Raw genomic sequence first — 19,608 nt, 5'->3', positions numbered from 1 at the left:
ATTTATGAAATTACTCTTTAATACTATGTGGGACTGACATGTGTTATTCAATAACAATGTAATTATTTGCCTTCTGATTGTTTTTCAGGGATGAAATAGTATGCGCTGCCATTAGAATGACATCATCACTTATTCCACTTTTGTGCAATAAAGTTGAAAACATGGTAAGCTTACAGATTCACACAATTCTATTTGTGAGAAATTGTTTTGACAAATTTTGGTGAAATTTGATGGTCAGCTGTTAAAAGTGCAGACTTCCAATAAAGGAAGTACTGTGGTTAGTTGGATGTACACCAATAAACTGCTGCTTTAAAACTTATCTTTAAAGGTATCAGGGACATTTGCTTTAAATGCATATTTGTTGTGTGGTCGACTTAAATTTCTAGATTGTCCTTCTTTTGACTTCATGATATGATACATTCATCTAACAGGAAATAACAATTCTGAGTTGCAATAACATATTTATTTTAACAAAACAGCACATTTTTTGTTGTCTTCAAAGATAAATCTTCTCCATAATGATTTTTTTAAAATTCCAAGTTACTCTTTAATTGATTTCTTCATTATATTGAATGAAGATCATCTTGACAGTTCAATTTCAGTACCTTGAAAGTCCTGCATTGTAAGGCTAGTGAAAGTTGATGTTACAGTTCCTGTCACATTTGTTTGTCGAGTGATGAGGCGACTCTTTCATTATTCATTATTTGAATTATTTCATTATTATCTATATTGTTGATGCAAGACCATGTCAAAACATGGACTAATGGTTAGATAATTTTTACAGACATTTTGCAACAGATTGAGAAAAGATTTGAGTTTGTTTTTATTAAAATGGAAAAGAAATATGCAATTTTTGTAATCATGATGAGGGAATCCTTATATTTTAATATTGACATTTTGGTAGTTTAAATTTTTTGTTATTTCCATCTAAATTTTCTAATTGACCTTCATGAAAATATTCATTTTGATGAGAGTTGTGTAAGTATATAATAGAATTCAAATTTTACAATGTGTTTCTTTTCTTTTCAAGACTGAATCTACAACTCAGGCTCTTCACACTTGGAGCAATCTACTAGATGATTACAGCCAACCTGAGCATAGTAACCAATGTAGAGAAGTGGTTGCAGAGACTCTCAGCAAACTTGCTGGCATCGTCATGGTAGATCATCATCAACTTTTAGGTAGGGGACTGTCTCAATGTTTATGTGTATAAAGATGTACAGGTAAGACTCTTCAAACTTGATTAGAGTTTCCAGATGCCCAGCGCATGTTTGAAATTCACATCCACGTTTGAATCACTGGTTTTTTTTCTTCAAAAAATACAATTAAAAAATATGCATTTTTGCGGTAAAATCCTGTAAACTTGTGCACCTTTTCATTTGACTTAGAATGAATTCAATCTGAATTTGCTTCACATACTACACCCGCTGAAGCATGCGTAAGTAAATGTCCTCTCTTTATTAGGTAAATTGGTGTGTAGTAGACGTCACTTAATTCTGTATTTTGACTGAAAATGAAAGTTGCAAAAATAAGAAATAATGAAAAAGTTGCCTTGTTTGTTTTCTGAAACTTATGTGACTGGAAACTCAGAATCAAGTATGAAGGGCCTAACATATCAAGATATCAAGATGATATTATCAGACTTCTACACATCATAGAAGTTACTGGACTCACATCTATACATCATGTTTCGAGATTAAGTATGTAGTAAGAACAAATGCATCCTGGAAAATATTTAAGTGACTAAATGAATGAACAAATTAATAAATTAAAAATGAATGAAAAATGAATGAATAAAGAATTGAATAGATAAATAATATTGAAAAGGCCATTTTGTGATCCACAGCATCTTCTCCCCACTTTTTTCAAAAAATTTTTTTGAGATTTTTATACCACTGGAAACCTCTGGCTACATAATGTATATGTACAAAAACTTTCTTGCAGATTAATTTGTTTAGCAAAAATATCACGAAATTTGAATACCAGAACAAAATTACAACACATTGTCTAAGGAGCAGTGAAATACACATAATCATGCATAACTTGCAAACTGAAATTTTGGGAATAGGCTTTTTTGTGTGGATATCTACTGAAAAATGTCATAAAAAGAGGATGCTAGGATCACAAAATATTCCTTTAAGTAATTTAGTAATGTACCATAATTAATGTGATAAATAAGCATTAAATGTGCTGTGTAAAGTTGCCTATTTATCAAATTCTAATAACATTCTACTTTTTATGGACCTTAAAAGGTTCAAATGTTCAACAAAGTAGCCTGACCCATGAATGTGTACATGTATTAGTCTTGTCATAATTGTAACTGACACTATGAAATATGTATCTACTGTATCCTACCTGGTTCATTGCATATGATAAGCAATGAACCATGATGCATACCCTCCTTGGGAGTACATGTAGTAGGGGGAAAGGCTGTGGTGGGTCTTGTGTCTTATGTAGGGGAAACACACATATGCACCTGTTAAGACTGTGGTTACCCCCTTGTACATAATGTAAATTCTGTAAAATGAGTTATTTTTGTTGTTTTGACATTCAAAGTACCTTCAAATTTTAAATTTCAAAGAAAGTAGTATGCACAATACTTTAAATTTAAAGAAGTGTACTTCATGCCATTATTTTAAGAAGAATGGTTTAAAGGACAATTACACAATATTAACAGGAAAACCTATAGTTTTAAAATTAGATTAAACACCTGTTTTGTGTGTTCCAAGGAAAGTTACTTAAATTTGTCATGCAAGGAAAATTCTTTCCTGGTCATATATACATTATTACTGGTTGACACAGTGTAGCTTGATGATATTTTCAGCTTCCAGGTAATTTCACAAATATGGTGAATCTCATGGGTTATTGTCTTACTCTTCATTGTAGTGGCTGTCAAAGCAAGATTCCTGTATTTCAGAAAACAAAATTTCCGCAAATGTGAGCAGATTTCTATTACTGTTCTGTTTCCTAATGTTTTTGTGAGTAAATGAGATATTCCAGTTGAAATCCATTACACCTCCTATGGAAGACATAATCTTAATCTCCCATACCGGGGGTGTCGATTTCAAATGGAGTCACTCATTCAGGTAACCCCATTTGAAATTCATATTCATGGGATAATACAGCTGTGAGGGTTTTATAATCATTAAATCAGTCATGAAATACATCAATTTTAAATGTTCTTTTTATCTCATCTGATAAGAGGGGATTAAATGGTCTTGGGTGAACAGTTCAAATCCTGTTGCAACCAAACTTGGTTCATAACTGCACTATGGGTGCATACATGTATTGATGGTATCAAAGGTCACATACGGAGGTCAAAGGTCATTTGAGATCAACTTGTAAGATCTCTTTGTGGAATAGAGGGTATTCATTACTACGTCATTGGTGTGATTGCTCATGCATACAATTCCTCCACATAGGCTGTTTAGCTTATTCATGAAAGTGGCCTCTTGACATGATATAACAGTAACCTTTATGTCATTAGTGAGGCCCACTTACAATGTTCAACACAAAGTGAACAATGCTATAACTTGGAGGACAAACAAACGAACACCGCCAAATTCGACTGATGTGTGTACAACGTGGGAAGCTATGGGGAAATTGAAGACTCGCTCTTTGATCATGCATGTGTTTATGGTTCGGTTAGCGGTTACTTAGCAACTCTCGTTCCGCTTGGGTTTATTGCATACACTCTATATTGGTTTTTATTATTTTCCTTTTAGATACATTTATTGTCTCAGAGCCTTTTATTTCACCTACATCATTGTTGGATTGTAATTATGACATATCCTACTATTTTAATCATCATCTGCAGGTTTCCAGATCCCATTCAGGTTATGGAGTGTTGTAATGCGATTACTTCAAGATGATGACATTCATGTGCAGCTGGCAGCATGCCATACTGTGAAACAAGCTATATCAGCACTACCTAACAAATCACATCTTGCAGGTGAGTTCATGTTTCACTGAGCTATTTTTGGACAATCAGGTTTTTCATGATAAGGCTTACAAAGAGTGTTAAGTCAAGAATGCAAAGCAAGCTACTTTTGAAAGCTTTTATGTAGGCCCATCAGGTGAGTTGGGCAAAAAAAAAGAGTTTTAATGTCCTCTTCTGACCGTTGCTAATCTGGAAAAAATTTTTACTCTACAAAAGAATACCAACATAATTTTGGAAATTAAAAAAAGGTTTTTTTTACAGAATTGTTGACATCATGAAGATTTTTAAACAGTTTCTAGAGACTTCTAAAACATGAATGAAATGATGCAATAGTATCCTAATTCACACCTTTTTGGGCAATTTATTAAGCTAATTAGCCCCATACATGTTGGAGGGGATCTTTGAACAATCATATATATTTGGCCTTATGCAAAGATTGTGGTTCAAATTTTGAGTTGGGGAGGGGGAAGGTGTTCTCTCTACTGAGCTCACTACCCAACGCCATTGTTACCTAACACCATGGTTGTCTGATACTTTTTCCCTCAAACTGACAGGACATATTACATTTCCTGTGTTCCCATCAATAACTCCACTGGTCTTGATAGACTGGTGGAGTTACAAACATTGTTATTTACCTTACAAATTACCTGTTGGTAACCATTTTGATCATCATATATAAGGTTTTCTGCATCATAAAACACACCTGCTTCAAGGCTTAATATTGTGGAATGTATTTCATGATTAAAGATGTAAATACTACACAGGAACATTCCACCAAGTTTATGTTGTGATTTATCTTTCATTAAATGCACATTCTTGGAAGAGGGGACATGGGGCAAACGGTTCATAGTTACCTAGCTGGGGGGTTTTCAACCCCCCGAGCTAGGTACTGTTTTGCTATCGATCTTTATTTAGCTGGGGGTTTTCAACCCCCAAGCTAGGTACTGTTTTGCTATCCGATTCTTCTTTACCTAGCTGGGGGGTTTTCAACCCCCCAAGCTAGGTACTGTTTTGCTATCCGATTCTTCTTTCTTCTTCTTCTTCTGGCAACAAACTTCAAAATGCTTCTCCTCCTATATTACACCCTACAATTACGTAACTTGCACATATGTATCGGCTATATCCAGTGCCCATAGGGTGCAAACAGAATTGGGATCAAAGGTCATTAAAGGGCATTTTCGGTATATAACCAAATACCTTCAAAATGCTTCTTCTGCCACATATTACATAGCACAATGACGTCACTTACACATGTGCATCGGCTTTACCCAGTGCCCATACCTTGCACTCAGAATTGGGGTCAAAGGTCATTAAGGGGTAAAATCTTACAATTGCCTTAGCTCAACATGTGTGTGGGTCTCAAAATCAGTGACAACAAATCTCATGATCAGGGGAACATTTTACAGGGTCAGGTCAAAGGTCATGCAGAGGTCAAATTTTCAAATGCATTTTCTGGACATCTGTAAGGGATACGGGCTCAAACTCTTGTGACAAGAAACTTACTGACTAGGGGAACACTTTGGAACGCTGTGCAGGGGTCAGGTCAAAGGTTATCTGGGTCAAATCTTAGAATTTAATTTTCTGGGCATCTGTAAGGAGTATGGGACTCAAACTCGGTGACAGTAAAGCTCATGAACAGGGGAACAGTTTGCGGGGGTCAGGTCAAAGGTCATGCAGATGTCAAATTTTCGAAATACATTTTCTTGGACATCTGTAAGGGATACGGGGCTCAAACTCTTGTGACAAGAAACTTACTGACCAGGGGAACACTTTGGAACGCTGTGCAGGGGTCAGGTCAAAGGTAATCTGGGTCAAATCTTAGAATTTAATTTTCTGGGCGTCTGTAAGGAGTATGGGACTGAAACTCGGTGACGCCAAACCTCATGACCAGGGGAACATTTTTGGAACATTGTGTAGGGGTCAGATACCTCTAAAACACCAACATGCCCCAGCTAGGTTTGTGGTCTATGACCACCATTTGCCACTAGTTCTTCTTCTTCTTCTGGCAACAAACTTCAAATGCTTCTCCTCCTACATGTTACACCCTACAATTACGTAACTTCGCACATATGTATCGGCTATATCCAGTGCCCATAGGGTGCAAACAGAATTGGGATCAAATGTCATTAAAGGGCATTTTCGGTATATAACCAAATACCTTCAAAATGCTTCTTCTGCCACATATTACATAGCACAATGACGTCACTTACACATGTGCATTGGCTTTACCCAATGCCCATACCTTGCACACAGAATTGGGGTCAAAGGTCATTAAGGGGGTAAAATCTTACAATTGCCTTATCTCAACATCTGTAAGGGGTGTGGGGCTCAAACTCAGTGACAACAAATCTCACGATCAGGGAACATTTTACAGGGGTCAGGTCAAAGGTCATGCAGAGGTCAAATTTTAGAAATGCATTTTCTGGACATCTGTAAGGGGTACAGGGCTCAAACTCCGTGGCAACAAACTTAATGACCAGAGGAATATTTTGGAACACTTTGCAGGGGTCATGTCAAAGGTTAACTGGGGTCAAATCATATAATTTCATTTTCTGAATATCTGTATGGGGTATGGGGCTCAAACTCAGTGACAACAAATCTCATGAACAGGGGAACAGTTTGCAGAGGTCAGGAGAAAGGTCATGCAGAGGTCAAATTTTTGAAATGCATTTTCTGGACATCTGTAAGGGTGCACGGGCTCAAACTCTGTGACAAGAAACTTACTGACCAGGGGAATATTTTGGAACACTTTGCAGGGGTCATGTCAAAGGTTAACTGGGGTCAAATCATATAATTAAATTTTCTGGATATTTGTATGGGGTATGGGGCTCAAACTCAGTGACAACAAACCTCATGACCAGGGGAACATTTTGCAGGGGTCAGATACCTCTAAAACACCAACATGCCCCAGCTAGGTTTGTGGTCTATGACCACCATTTGCCACTAGTTCTTCTTTCTTTCTTTCTGGCAATTAATTTCAAAATGCTTCTACTCCTACATGTTACACCCTACAATTACGTAACTTGCACATATGTATCGGCTATATCCAATGCCCATATGGTGCAAACAGAATTGGGGTCAAAAGGTCATTAAGGGGCATTACCGGTATATAATCAAATACCTTCAAAATGCTTCTTCTGCCACATATTACATAGTACAATGATGTCATTTACACATGTGCATCGGCTTTACCCAGTGCCCATACCTTGCACACAGAATTGGGGTCAAAGGTCATTAAGGGGGTAAAATCTATTTTGCCTTATAATCTCGATATCTGTAAGGGGTGTGGGGCTCATACTCAGTGACAACAAATCTCATGACCAGGGGAACATTTTACAGGGGTCAGGTCAAAGGTCATGCAGAGGTCAAATTTTAGAAATGCATTTTCTGGACATCTGTAAGGGGTACAGTGTTCAAACTCTGTGACAACAAACTTAATGACCAGGGGAATATTTTGGAACACTTTGCAGGGGTCATGTCAAAGGTTAACTGGGGTCAAATCATATAATTTCATTTTCTGCATATCTGTATGGGGTATAATGGGTCTCAAACTCAGTGACAACAAATCTCATGAACATGGGAACAGTTTGAAGGGGTCAGGTCAAAGGTCATGCAGAGGTCAAATTTTAGAAATGCATTTTCTGGACATCTGTAAGGGGTACAGGGCTCAAACTCTATGATAACAAACTTACTGACCAGGGAACACTTTGGAATGCTGTACAGGGGTCAGGTCAAAGGTCAACTGGGTCAAATCGTAGAATTTAATTGTCTGGGCATCTGTAAGTCGTATGGGACTCAAACTCGGTGACAACAAACCTCATGACCAGTGGAACATTTTACAGGGGTCACTTTGAGATACCTCCAAAACACCAACATGCCCCAGCTAGGTTTGTGGTCTATGACCACCATTTGCCACTAGTTATTCTTCTTTTCTACTTTTCACCCCCTTTAAACATGTTAAATTCTTATTTTGAGACATATCTGTATAGTGTACATTGATTTTGCAGTTGTTCCCTTAATCTGCTCATTAACTTCTTGATTGGGGTCATGGGTCTATAATTGAAAATGATTGTTTGATCCCTTGGTCCTGGTATTTTGAGCCAAAGTGGGCAACTTTCCACCTGCTCCCCCTCCCCACTTACCTCTGGTTGCTATACATCTTCTAATTGCCACAAAACAGTTATCATTGGGCTATTGATCTTCCTTCATCTTCATCATTGAATTACAAATGGGGCTACCCTGTATTGAAGTTGGTGGTTCTAAGCCAGATTAGACAGTCAAATTAATCTGAAATAAAGTAGCTAATAAGTTTTGATGGTCAATCTGTTAGTAACTTAAGGAGGTACTACACCTGGCCAATTTTGGGCCTATTTTTTTGCATTTTTCTCAAAAATTATAGCACATTGGTGACAAGTAAGATATGTATATTATAGGGCAAGGACTGCAACTACTGTACTGAAAATTCAGCAACTCAAAGCAAGTAGTTATTGATTTATTGATCAAATATTGGTTTTCCCTCATTTTTGAATGTAACTCCACAACTGTTGTCTGTGCTGAAATAAAATTTCCAGTGCAGTAGTTGTAGTCCTTGCCCCTATAATATACATATCTTACTTGTCCCCAATGCGCTATAATTTGTTAGAAAAATGTAAAACTAGGCACAAAATTGGGCAGGGGTGTAGTACCCCCTTAAGGATTATGACACTCTTTGTGGAAAGTGTGTGAATCCCTTGAATTGTGTTATCAATCACACTATCTAACCATAACCATAATATGACCATCATCCTTGTAATGGATGACAATACAATGCACATGATTCAGTTGCCAATTTCTTTTGGGCCAAAATGCTGTATCACTATTGCAGGGCACAGTTATTGAAAATTTTTAACAAAACTGCAAATAATAAGAAGATATTAAGATTTAAAAGTGATGAGGCTACTTTTTTTTTTAAGAAATAAACAATGAATTGCAAATTATTGAGGTGAAATTTTCCTTGTAGAGTAGAAGTGGATGTGGATTTTGGAATAGAGTTTGTCGTCAAAATGTATGCACTAACTTGGGGTAAATACTATGCCAGGCAGAATTATGCAAACTTAGTCATTCATTGACTTCACAACATTCTATGTAAACCTGAGGACCTGGGAAGGATACCTGGGTGGCATCACTTTTATTATTTGCGATGGCAAACCTGATGAAAAAATTATGTTTATGTTTATATAATACCTGTTGATCATGCCAAAGTTTTTCCATGAAAACCAACATGATGCTAATACTTACCACATCCACTTCCAATGTGTAGGGAAAACTTGATCGCCATAACAAAGTGTATGTTAACTTCATTGCAATTGCTCTTAGTGTCCTGAATTAAATGTTACAGTCTCTGGCAGAGAAGAATGGCAGTTGTTTACATTTTGAGAAGATGTATAGCGTAAACATGGCAGTGGGGTTCTAATCGGCTGAGTCAATCTTTTGACAATCATAACAACAATCCGATTATCTGATTGGCCGATTGCACATCAAAGTGTTGGTTGGCGCAGAGCAGCGCTCTTGAAAGGAAGTCACTTGCGTCAATCAGAGCAAAAGACTGCCATACTTCTGTGGAAGCTAGTGTATAGTTCAATGCAGATGGAAGTGCAGCATATCATTGGCTGTGTTTGTTTGTTTGCCTGTGTATTTGTTGGCCCTTATACCAAGAACCACATGCCCTGATATAGACTTGTGCTCTTTTCACAATGTGTATATTTAGATGTAAAAAGATGATAGAACTTTAATTGCCACAATAAGTATCACCTCTCAACAAGCATGTAGAAATAATAAGTGCAACCCAATTCAAATTGGACTGGGAGCTGCATCCCGGGAGCTGGATGCTTTGAACATAGGAAGTGATCCTCAAATGTGGTAATGTGATATGTAAAAAATATACCCATATTATGACAGAAATCTTTTCTTCCATTTTAATCATTGACATAATAAATAAGTATATAAGATAAACTATGATCACCTAGCTAAATGCTGTTGATTGAACTTTTTAATGTCCATTATATGTTGCTTAAAAGGGCATTTTGTGATCCGCAGCCTCACCCCCCCACTTTTCTCAAAAAAAGTTGAGATTTTTATACCACTGGAAACCTCTGGCTACATAATGTTTGTTTACCAAAAAATTCTTGCAGATTAATTCGTTTGGCAAAGATATCGTCAAATTTGAATTTCGTTCTGGTATACCAGAACAAAATTACAACAGTGGCCTATGGAGCAGTGCAATACACATAATCATGCATAACTCACAAACGCAAAATCGGAATCAACTGAAATTTTGGGAATAAGCTTTTTTCGTGGATATCTACTGAAAAATGTCATAAGAAGAGGATGCTAGGATCAGGAAATACCTCTTTAAGGTGGGTCAGAGGGGAGCATGACCTAGCGGAGTTTGCGCTCAAATATAAAGTTGAGACAAATAAAGCGGACACACAAGAGGAATGGTATGGGATCTATAAAGGAGATCCCAACCTTAGGCTTGACATAAGGGGTGTCATTTGTGGATGCAGGCCCAATTAGGTGTTAAAGACAGGTGTATGGCAACTGTGACTGCATACCAGATAGTTGTTATCAATTGGTTTCCTGTACTCAAGTGTAATAGTGACTGGCATTGAGGATATGAGGTGCCATTAGAGGTCATACAGCAGCAGGAAATATTAACACATGCAGTTAAATTTACCTACAATACTAGTAACTTTATCTTGTTTCACAAGATTATTCTGTCAGGCATTTAGATGGAATTTTTGTTTTTCACAAATTCTCTGAAATTCACACGTAAAGCACCTAACAAGAGCAGTTGCTATTTTTTAAGCGTTATTTGTTTTTCAACTGCCTCCTATGGTATTCCTTACCCCAATGCCCCCCTCCCTGAAAAAAATATGAAATATGCACCTCTGAGTCTGTTCCCTACACTTCTTATAAGACCTGGTTTAATATTCATAATTTGGGTCCTTTTCATCATATCTGGAAATGCCAAGGAGGTATAACCCTCCCGAGTGGTGTCAAATGAAAGAGAAAAAAGTAAAGAATCTAAAAATATTTTACCCATCAGGGGTGACTCTCCTCATAAGACCCGGATCAATATTCCTTTAAAAGACCTGGCTCAATATTCATATTTTGGGTCTTGCTATATAAAATATCTTAAAAACAAAACAAAAGTGTGACCCGCGTATGGTGTCACATACAAGAGAAGAAGTCAGAAACATGTGACAGTGGTATACCACAATATACTGCCAAAGCCCTGTGGTTCAGCTGTGGTGCAGTAACCACTCTAGTTATGCAAACTAATTGAATGTCACAGGTGACCACAAGTCAAACAGTGTCATCTATATGAAGAGATTAGTTTCAAAACCCCTTACATCCACTTGCCCAATTTTGAGAACACATCAAAAAATCATCAAAAAATCACTGATATATGGGGGTTTGCAACAAAAGCAGTTTTTGGCGGGATGCTTGGGTAGGATGAGCATCCCGCCAAAAACTGCTTTTGTTGAAAACCCCATATATCAGTGATTTTTTGATGATTTTTGATGTGTTCTCAAAATGGGCAAGTGGATGTAAGGGGTTTTGAAACTAAGCTCTTCATATATAGAAATTTAACATAGAAACATTATTTATATCAAATGTGGTTTAAAAAAAATACAATAGGTTAAAAAAGAGTGTGAGAAAGTGAGCTATAACAAATTTTTAATGTCTCTTTTAATAGTGCAATAGTGTGAAAATTATAACCAGTGCAAACAAAATGTGATATGTAGCATACAGGAAGGAAATTATACATGGGTAATGCACATGACAAGCTACAAGTTTCACTGTGTCACAGCTTTCCACTTGAGTTTTGTTTACAGAATGCATAAAACCAAGTGATGCGGTGTGTAAAAATAGAAGTGCATGTATTTTCCCAGTTATATTTTGGGTTATATCGAGGCATAAGAATTTCCAGATTTCCAGTTTTAGACCACCAAAATATCAACAAATTGATCGATTTTCAGTCCATTTACTGATTTAGAGGTTTTTGGTCAGGTTCACGCTTGTTTTTAGGTTTTACATAATTTTCAGGTTGTGCAAGAAATGGTTATTCTTGGCCTGAATGGGGTAAGGCAAAGCAGCAATATTACCATTTTTCACCTGATGTGGCAGTGACGTCATTGCACATTTCATTGGGCACAGCCTCAATCGATAGCATTCGCTCAAAGTGTTGGTGTGCACATGCTTACAAACGCTGCACGTTGATATCACTGCCACATCAGGGTGAAAAATGGTAACATGTAGTATGAATGCCAAGCCTAAGACCATCACTTGAACAAGTAAAAACTTCTGAACAGCTTTATCAAAGATGAAGAAAACTAATCAAACTATTCATGCAATATGAGTAATTGAGTATTCTGAGAGAATTTTGTTGAATATTTGTTTTTTTATAGAACAAAGTAAGTAAATACTAGATATTTTGTCAGTTTGTTTGACTTGGCAGGCCTATATTGCTGTATCCTGGGCATTGTATGTTGTATGAGAAACGTATGATCACACATCTAGAATGGGCAGGACAGGGATATGAGATCTACTCTCACATCCCTGGATAGTACCAACTGCATTCATCCTAATTAGTGCTCCTCCTGCGTAAATAAATACCCTGTTACCTTTCCAAACTTTTACCTGTTTAAAGGATTCCCTTTTAGTGGGCTTGTAGGCAAGAAGTTGCACAGATTGGGTCTAAAATCGTAAGTTGAGAGTCTGAGGCTATTAAAGCAATAATGTGCGATTTACATACAAAATAGAATTTAATTTCCCCAAAAATTGTTGGTTTTCACTGTCAGATATGTCTTCTTTTGATTCCAGGCCAAACACATAAGGTAAACAAGAGAATATCACGCGACATTTTATTTTAGCACCTATATCGTCCACTGTTTATATCAATTTGTTGGCGAATAAAACCGGGAAAACTTTTTTACTGTAATTAAAGCATTTCAGGTTAAGTCTTTCACAGGGTATTTTAAAAGTGCATCTTTGGGTATTACAGTTGTTCAAAAAGTTCAAATTCGGAAAAAGAATGAGGGCATCGTTGTGAGCAAATCGCACATTATTGCTTTTAAGCAGTGATCTACAACGGCTGATATTCAGTTCCTTTTTTGTATCCTGAATTTCAGTGTTGTTTTGCATAGAGAATGACATACATGAGCTTCTGTGCCTGAACAACATGTTTGCAAGTTTACTGCCCTCAACATGTGCAAAAGTTGTTGGTGGTGTGCACTGTCCTTTTAGTATTTATAGTTAAATGCACGGTAAACGTGGAAAGCATTTATTTTTGCACCGTTTAGAAAGCAGCTACTGCAAAATGACAACACACAAATATATTTTGTGTCTATAAAAATAAACAAATTAACTTGAAATTTGTTTTCACCTAAAATTGTAGCAAAATTATGGAATTAAAATTTGGATAGAATCCATTATAGTACAACAGGGAAGTGAGTCCTGAATAAAATGTATTTAATAGAATCTAGACTTAATTTGTTACTAAATGACCACTTTTTTTTCATAATATCTATTATTGATAGCTATAATTGCTATGATTGGATGGAGAGAGGTAGGTTGTACATGGATAATCTTTTCATTCCATTGATAACAAATTCAAGATCTGTCAAGGCTTGCAGGCACCAGAGACATAGACTTCAATATCATGCTGCTCACCATGATATGCTACCTAGACTTATCCATGATAGTATGATATAGGCCTTGCCCTGTATTTAGGTGTATGATATAGGACTAGTAAAAGTTAGGGTACCCAAAACAACAACCCATTCAGGAAGTAAGCCAAGTTGCTGCTACCCTGGATATGCAGCAATATACGAGGTGTATAAGGAAATGAGACTTTCACATCCTACGTGTATATCCTATAGGCCTATTGATTTGATTGCAGTAACGAAGATTAGATGGCAGGTCTTTGCCAATTGGGTTATGTCAGTGTAGAAACCTCCACATTTTATACTATGAACAACATAATGTTATATGTCTTTAAGTCCTTATATTGGTTATCCATTCTGAAGTAGGTACATGTTATATACAGTGTAGATTCCTGTGTTATTATGATTGACAAAGCAGTACCTCAAAGTCCAACTCAGACTTCGAGCTGATGTATAGAAAATGTGTGTGTTCTAGATGTAATGTTTTCATGTCTAAAATTCAATGCTGATCTGTACCATATGTGACTCCTCGGCACAACTGAGCCCGGATGTCGCCAATCATCACTTTTGAGATATTCAACCAAAATATTCTGCTTAAAATTAGCTTTAAAATGATGTATATCATGTATATAGTACTTGACATTTAAGTAGTGAAAAATCAATAAAACAGTCAATAAATCCATTGTTTCCTATTGTTTATTGGTAAGTTCAATGGAGCATATCTCAATAGTGGCACTGGCGACATCTGGGCTCAGTTGTGCCGAGGGGTCACATATATGCCATGGATAATGGACAAACTTGTAACAATTAAAGGGCATGTAGTCTTTGCTACTGTACTGGTGCACATAGTATGGACTGTCCAGCATTTAAAAGTCCAACCAGTTATCTCGCCATGATGGAACCAAGCATTGGCCAGATAAGTCCAAAGTGCTTAATTTAGGATGACCAAAGACATCTCACTTAACAATGAAATTTGATATTTTAAGATAGCAAGATAGATATCATTCCAAATACTTCAGATCATGAAATTAAGGTGACAAAATAGGATAAGGGAGGATGAACTGTATATGAATATATGAATGAGAAAGATAGAAATTAATAAAGAAAGAAAGAAGTAAACCAACAAAATAATATTATGACCACTTCTTTTACATTTATTTATTTACTTATTTACTTTATTTACATATTTATACCTTGCCAGTGGGGGACATAATTCGTAAACATAATGTCTCATTTCATATATATGCAGACGATACACAATTGTATGTTTCCTTTTGTCCTAACATCCCGGCCGCTGCTGAGAAGGCGTTACAAAACTTGAAGCCTGTATCCACGAACTGCAAAACTGGATGAATATAAATAAACTCAAACTGAACAGTGACAAAACAGAATTTTTCATTGCTGGATCCCATTATCGCCTTCAAAAGCTTCCGAATCTTGAACTCAAAGTTGGCCAAAGCATTATAAAACCATCTCCAAATGTTCGCAACCTCGGGTGATTTTTGACAGTCATATGGCTATGACAAAACAGGTGAACTCCATCGGTTCCTCTGTCAACCTCCAGCTTCGGAACATCAGAAGAATACAGAATCATTTGGATACGGACACTAAACATCATGTTGTCCGGGCCCTTATACTTTCACGTTTGGTCTATGGTAACAGCCTTCTCTATGGACTCAAGTCTCAAGATCTTCGCCGCCTTCAATCCCTTCAACACAAAGCATCTAAGCTAATTTTCTCCGTTCCTAGACGTACTGATCCAAAACCTCTCATGAACAATCTTCATTGGCTTACGATAAGCAACCGCATCCAATTCAAACTCTGTCTTCTGATTTATAAGTGCCTGACTGACTCTGCTCCGCGATACCTCATCGATTCAATTAGTCTTAAGCCAACACCTTCCAGTGGCCCTGTTACAAGATCTGCCCTGGACAGAACTCTCCTAAACATTCCCATGTGCAAGTTATCCTGTGGTGATAAGTTGTTTACAGCTGCTGGACCGTCCATCTGGAACAGCCTGCCACGGAACATACGGGAAGCTTCTTCTCTCACACAATTCAAAAAGCTGCTGAAAACTCACTTGTACAATTTTTAGTATTCTTCATTTTGTCTTCACATTGACTTGTTTTCCACTGGCTGGTTATTGTTTGTTGTTGGTATTGTAGTTTTGTGCGTTTAGATCAATTTTTTGCATAAGCACCTTAAATCACCTTTATGTTTGTATGTATGTACATTGGTCTCATTCCAAGGAAAGGCCTGAAATGTGGATCTAAAGAGGAGAGAACCTTGAAGTTATTTCTTGGCTATCATGAAGTCTTTGGGTTAACCACTAATATAAGGTGAAATTCTAGACACATCGGGATACTTGGCTATCTGAATGGGAGATATAACCAAGCCACTATCAGAATACATGGCTATATATAGCATTGTTCATGTGATTAGGTCATATCTAGCTTTGCTATCTGGAAACCACTAGGCACACTAATCATGCCAATGGGTGTGATTGTAAGTCTTCTTGAACCATGCTCAGATGCGCATGAACCCTTAGTATGAAAGTCCAGTTACTCTGTCCACACAGTGGTTTTGCCAGCTGAAATCTGCGAGCCTTCCCCTAAGTGACTTTTTTAATAGCATGTGCTCTGAGTGTAGAAATGGGACTAATTGATCAATCACTATGCACAATCATACAGAGAAACTCTGAATGAAACCTTCAATGTGTCCACACGGCACAAACCTCCAAGTTCCCTCTTAGTACACTTGGAGGCTCAACAAAACCCCCTAAATACATGTATCTTTGAGGTATGAGATGGGTCAAGTGCCAAGCCTGTAAGTACATTTGCATGAGTGAACCCCCAGTCTAAACCTACAAGGTTCTGATCCTCATGAGTTTCCTCTTGAGTGTTTGCCTACCATGAGGACACAGCTAAGGGACCGTTCAATATTTACGCGGAGTGGGCCCGGGAGTGGGAGTTTTAAGCGGGAAATCAGAATTTTTTTTGGGGGGGGGGGGGGCTTGGGGGGGGAATCTGAATTACTTGAACCATCAGAAGGGGTGGGGGATGTTGATTTTTTAATAGAGGAAAAATGGAAAACAAGGGGGAATCTAACAATTTTAAGCAGATGCGAGGGGGGTGCAATTTTTTTTGGTCAAACTCCCACGCCCCATCTGGTATAAATATTGAAACTCCCCCTGGTGTAAATATTGAACATTCCCTAAAGATATTGGGATGCAGTAGATCTCAAATTCCAATGGGATTGTATAGTGAACAGGGGTGTATCTGTCTTTTGGCATGCATTTTTAGCAATTGCGGTTTTAATAGTGACTGGTTTATACCCAGGCACATCCTTTTTTCCTTGATGTTTTGAAAACTATGTGGGTTTATTACAGGAAATATGGTTACTGGTATAAGGTACCTGTACTTCCTAAAATCAACTATGAAAGTGAGATGGTGGATAGTTGCAAATATCAGCAGTCAATCAGTGTGTGAATTTTTGGGTAAAGGAAACTATCCAGCATCCTGAGGAACACTGGTGATGGTCAGTTGAGTTGTGGTCATATACAGCAGCTTGCTGGGCCTTTCCTGCCATTGTGTGTATGCAGTGTGTCCTGCGCTATCTGCAGGAAGACTAGCGTGTTAGAGCTTTTTAGTCATGTCCCGGAGTCAAGTGCACTGAGTTGAACTGTTGGATAAAAAACAGAATATTTAACTGGATGTAATAATATAAAGTGATGTAAGAGTGTTTCAGCCAATTTAAACAGGAAATTTGACCCTGTCCTGAGGAGTGAGTGGGTCTTGTCAATATCTTATATTCTGACCATTCTGCCAATGATATTTTCTTTTGATAACCAGGATGAATCATTCAATGTCAGACATTGTTCTCCCATGATACCCAGGGTAGGGTTTACAGACAGCCAGGCATTACCCTGATCAGAACTGGTTGTGATTTTGAGAACTTTGACATTCGCTGCGCCTGCCCCTTAATTGAAATGCAGTAATGGAGAGAATGGATAATAAAGTTTTTATATTTTGTTCCTCTGAGAATTGAATGGGGGGGCAGAGTCAAATACTTAAACCACTGGCCACGCTGCTCTCTTATTTTAATCAATCATATTCCTACCTCTACCATGATGATTGAATTTATCAAATTGGTCAATTTCTGACCCATTTAGGGCCCAATATCATTTCTGAATCCTAATATATGAGATACGTACATTGGGTGTGGTTCTTAAACAGATAATTGATCAACATTTACTCTATGCATTTTGTTTTTATGCAAATTAGACATATCTTCCCCCTACTAGGATTTCTTAGAGCTTTTAGAATGGTGTTTGTACCTCATAGAAATACTGTGGTATTAAAATAAATGCTGAACATTGCAATATTAGTTCAAGTGAAATGACTTTGCCTGGATTATTTAAAGTTCCAAGAACCATAACATTACTGTAACACATATTTATGACGTCCGTTTTTTTGTGTTATTCATTCTCAGAATTGCTTCCATTGTCAGCAGACTTTCAGCCAACTCTTGCCATCAGAGTAGGTCTATGTGTTATGAGTAGTCTGTATGTTCCTATCTTCCCGCAGCAGTATCTACAAACTATGGTTGCTTGGCTGATTGGATCATCAGAAGAGGGAAGCATTTTAGGTACTAGCAGTGCTCTGTTGGATGATCAGAATGAACAGGTAAGATGGGATTAAAAGATGATTGATGTTCTTTACACAAACGGTCTTCATTTGAAGTATGATGTACTCCTTCTCCGTTAAAATTAATATTGAAATGCTAAACATTCATAATCTCTTGCAGGTGGGCAAGTTCAGTGCAATATCATTACTGGATGGTATTAGTTGTATCTGTTATTGTAGCTTAGGTTCTTAGCTCAGATAAGTCCCAATGAAGCTGTTCTCATAAAACCATGGTCACTTGACGGAGTGCCAGTCACAAAGATCAAAGAAAAGACTGGGAGAATTTGACTGTATTGCAGGATTAAGTCATGGGAAATCTGCTGTATTGCTTGGCAATGCCTGGGGACTGGAATAGTGTACATATGGCATTTTTCATGTGGTATATTTGTCTCTGAACTCACCTGGTCTAAATTCTTTGGGAAGAATAGAATCCCCATTCTTTCCTGATGTGCTGGAAGAATATAATCACCATTTTCACAAATCAAGAGGGCTGACTAGCGTGATTATTATAATCAACACTCCCATATTTTGGTTATTCCTTCATGTAATTTTACACAAAATTAGGGTTAGGGTTAGTTTAGGATTAGGGTTAGGATTAGGGTTATGATTAGGATTAGGCTTAGGGTTAGGATTAGGGTTAGAGTTAGGATTAGCTTACACGAAATAATTACATGAAGGATCGACCCATATTTTTGATTAGGCCTTTAAACTGTATAATTTTGATTGAAAGTTAAAGGGGAAAGGAAGCAGTATAAAGATTTAATCTGAAAGACTGCACATAATTTTCCAGTATAAACTTGAAACACAGACCAACCTGTTGTATTTGAGTATTATATGCAATCCACATAGTAATATGACAATTTCATGGCAGCATGGAATAATGCATGGTACATTGCACAGTACAAACATACTCTCATGTCTTGGCTATTTATTTTGATAAAATTGGGTAGGCATGCATAGTTGCCAACACCTGTCATCTACTCGGTAATATGATGGGAAAATAAACAGAAAGTCACCTTCAAATAGGTTTCCAAATAATATCAATATATCACAGAGTGCGTCATTTGGACGTGATCATTTTTAGTATTCACATTTTAACAAAAAAATTTAAATTGTGTGCCATATGAGCTTACAGGAACACTGCTTGCAGTTCCATAAATCACATTCATGATATGAAACTTACCACTGCAGCAAAATTGTTGCAGCATTTGTGGCAATGGTAAAAGATATGTTGGGCTATTCTAGTTGAAATCTATACACCCTAAGGAAGTCA

General features: G+C 37.2%; 1 protein-coding gene across 1 annotated transcript in view; it reads left to right on the top strand.

Moving 5' to 3' along the window:
• The window catches only part of LOC140152999 (tRNA (32-2'-O)-methyltransferase regulator THADA-like), an 81,563-nt gene that overhangs the window by 40,797 nt on the left and 21,158 nt on the right, over positions 1 to 19,608 (top strand). Inside the window, exons 28-31 of the mRNA XM_072175569.1 lie at positions 89 to 164; positions 1,031 to 1,181; positions 3,818 to 3,952; positions 18,142 to 18,335. Coding sequence (XP_072031670.1) covers positions 89 to 164; positions 1,031 to 1,181; positions 3,818 to 3,952; positions 18,142 to 18,335 — 556 coding nt within the window. The remainder of the gene's footprint in view (positions 1 to 88; positions 165 to 1,030; positions 1,182 to 3,817; positions 3,953 to 18,141; positions 18,336 to 19,608) is intronic.

This window comes from Amphiura filiformis, chromosome 5 (genome assembly GCF_039555335.1).
Source record: "Amphiura filiformis chromosome 5, Afil_fr2py, whole genome shotgun sequence".
NCBI lineage: Eukaryota > Metazoa > Echinodermata > Ophiuroidea > Amphilepidida > Amphiuridae > Amphiura > Amphiura filiformis.
Note: the sequence above shows the minus strand (reverse complement) of the source record. Positions and strands in the feature narration are given on the sequence as shown.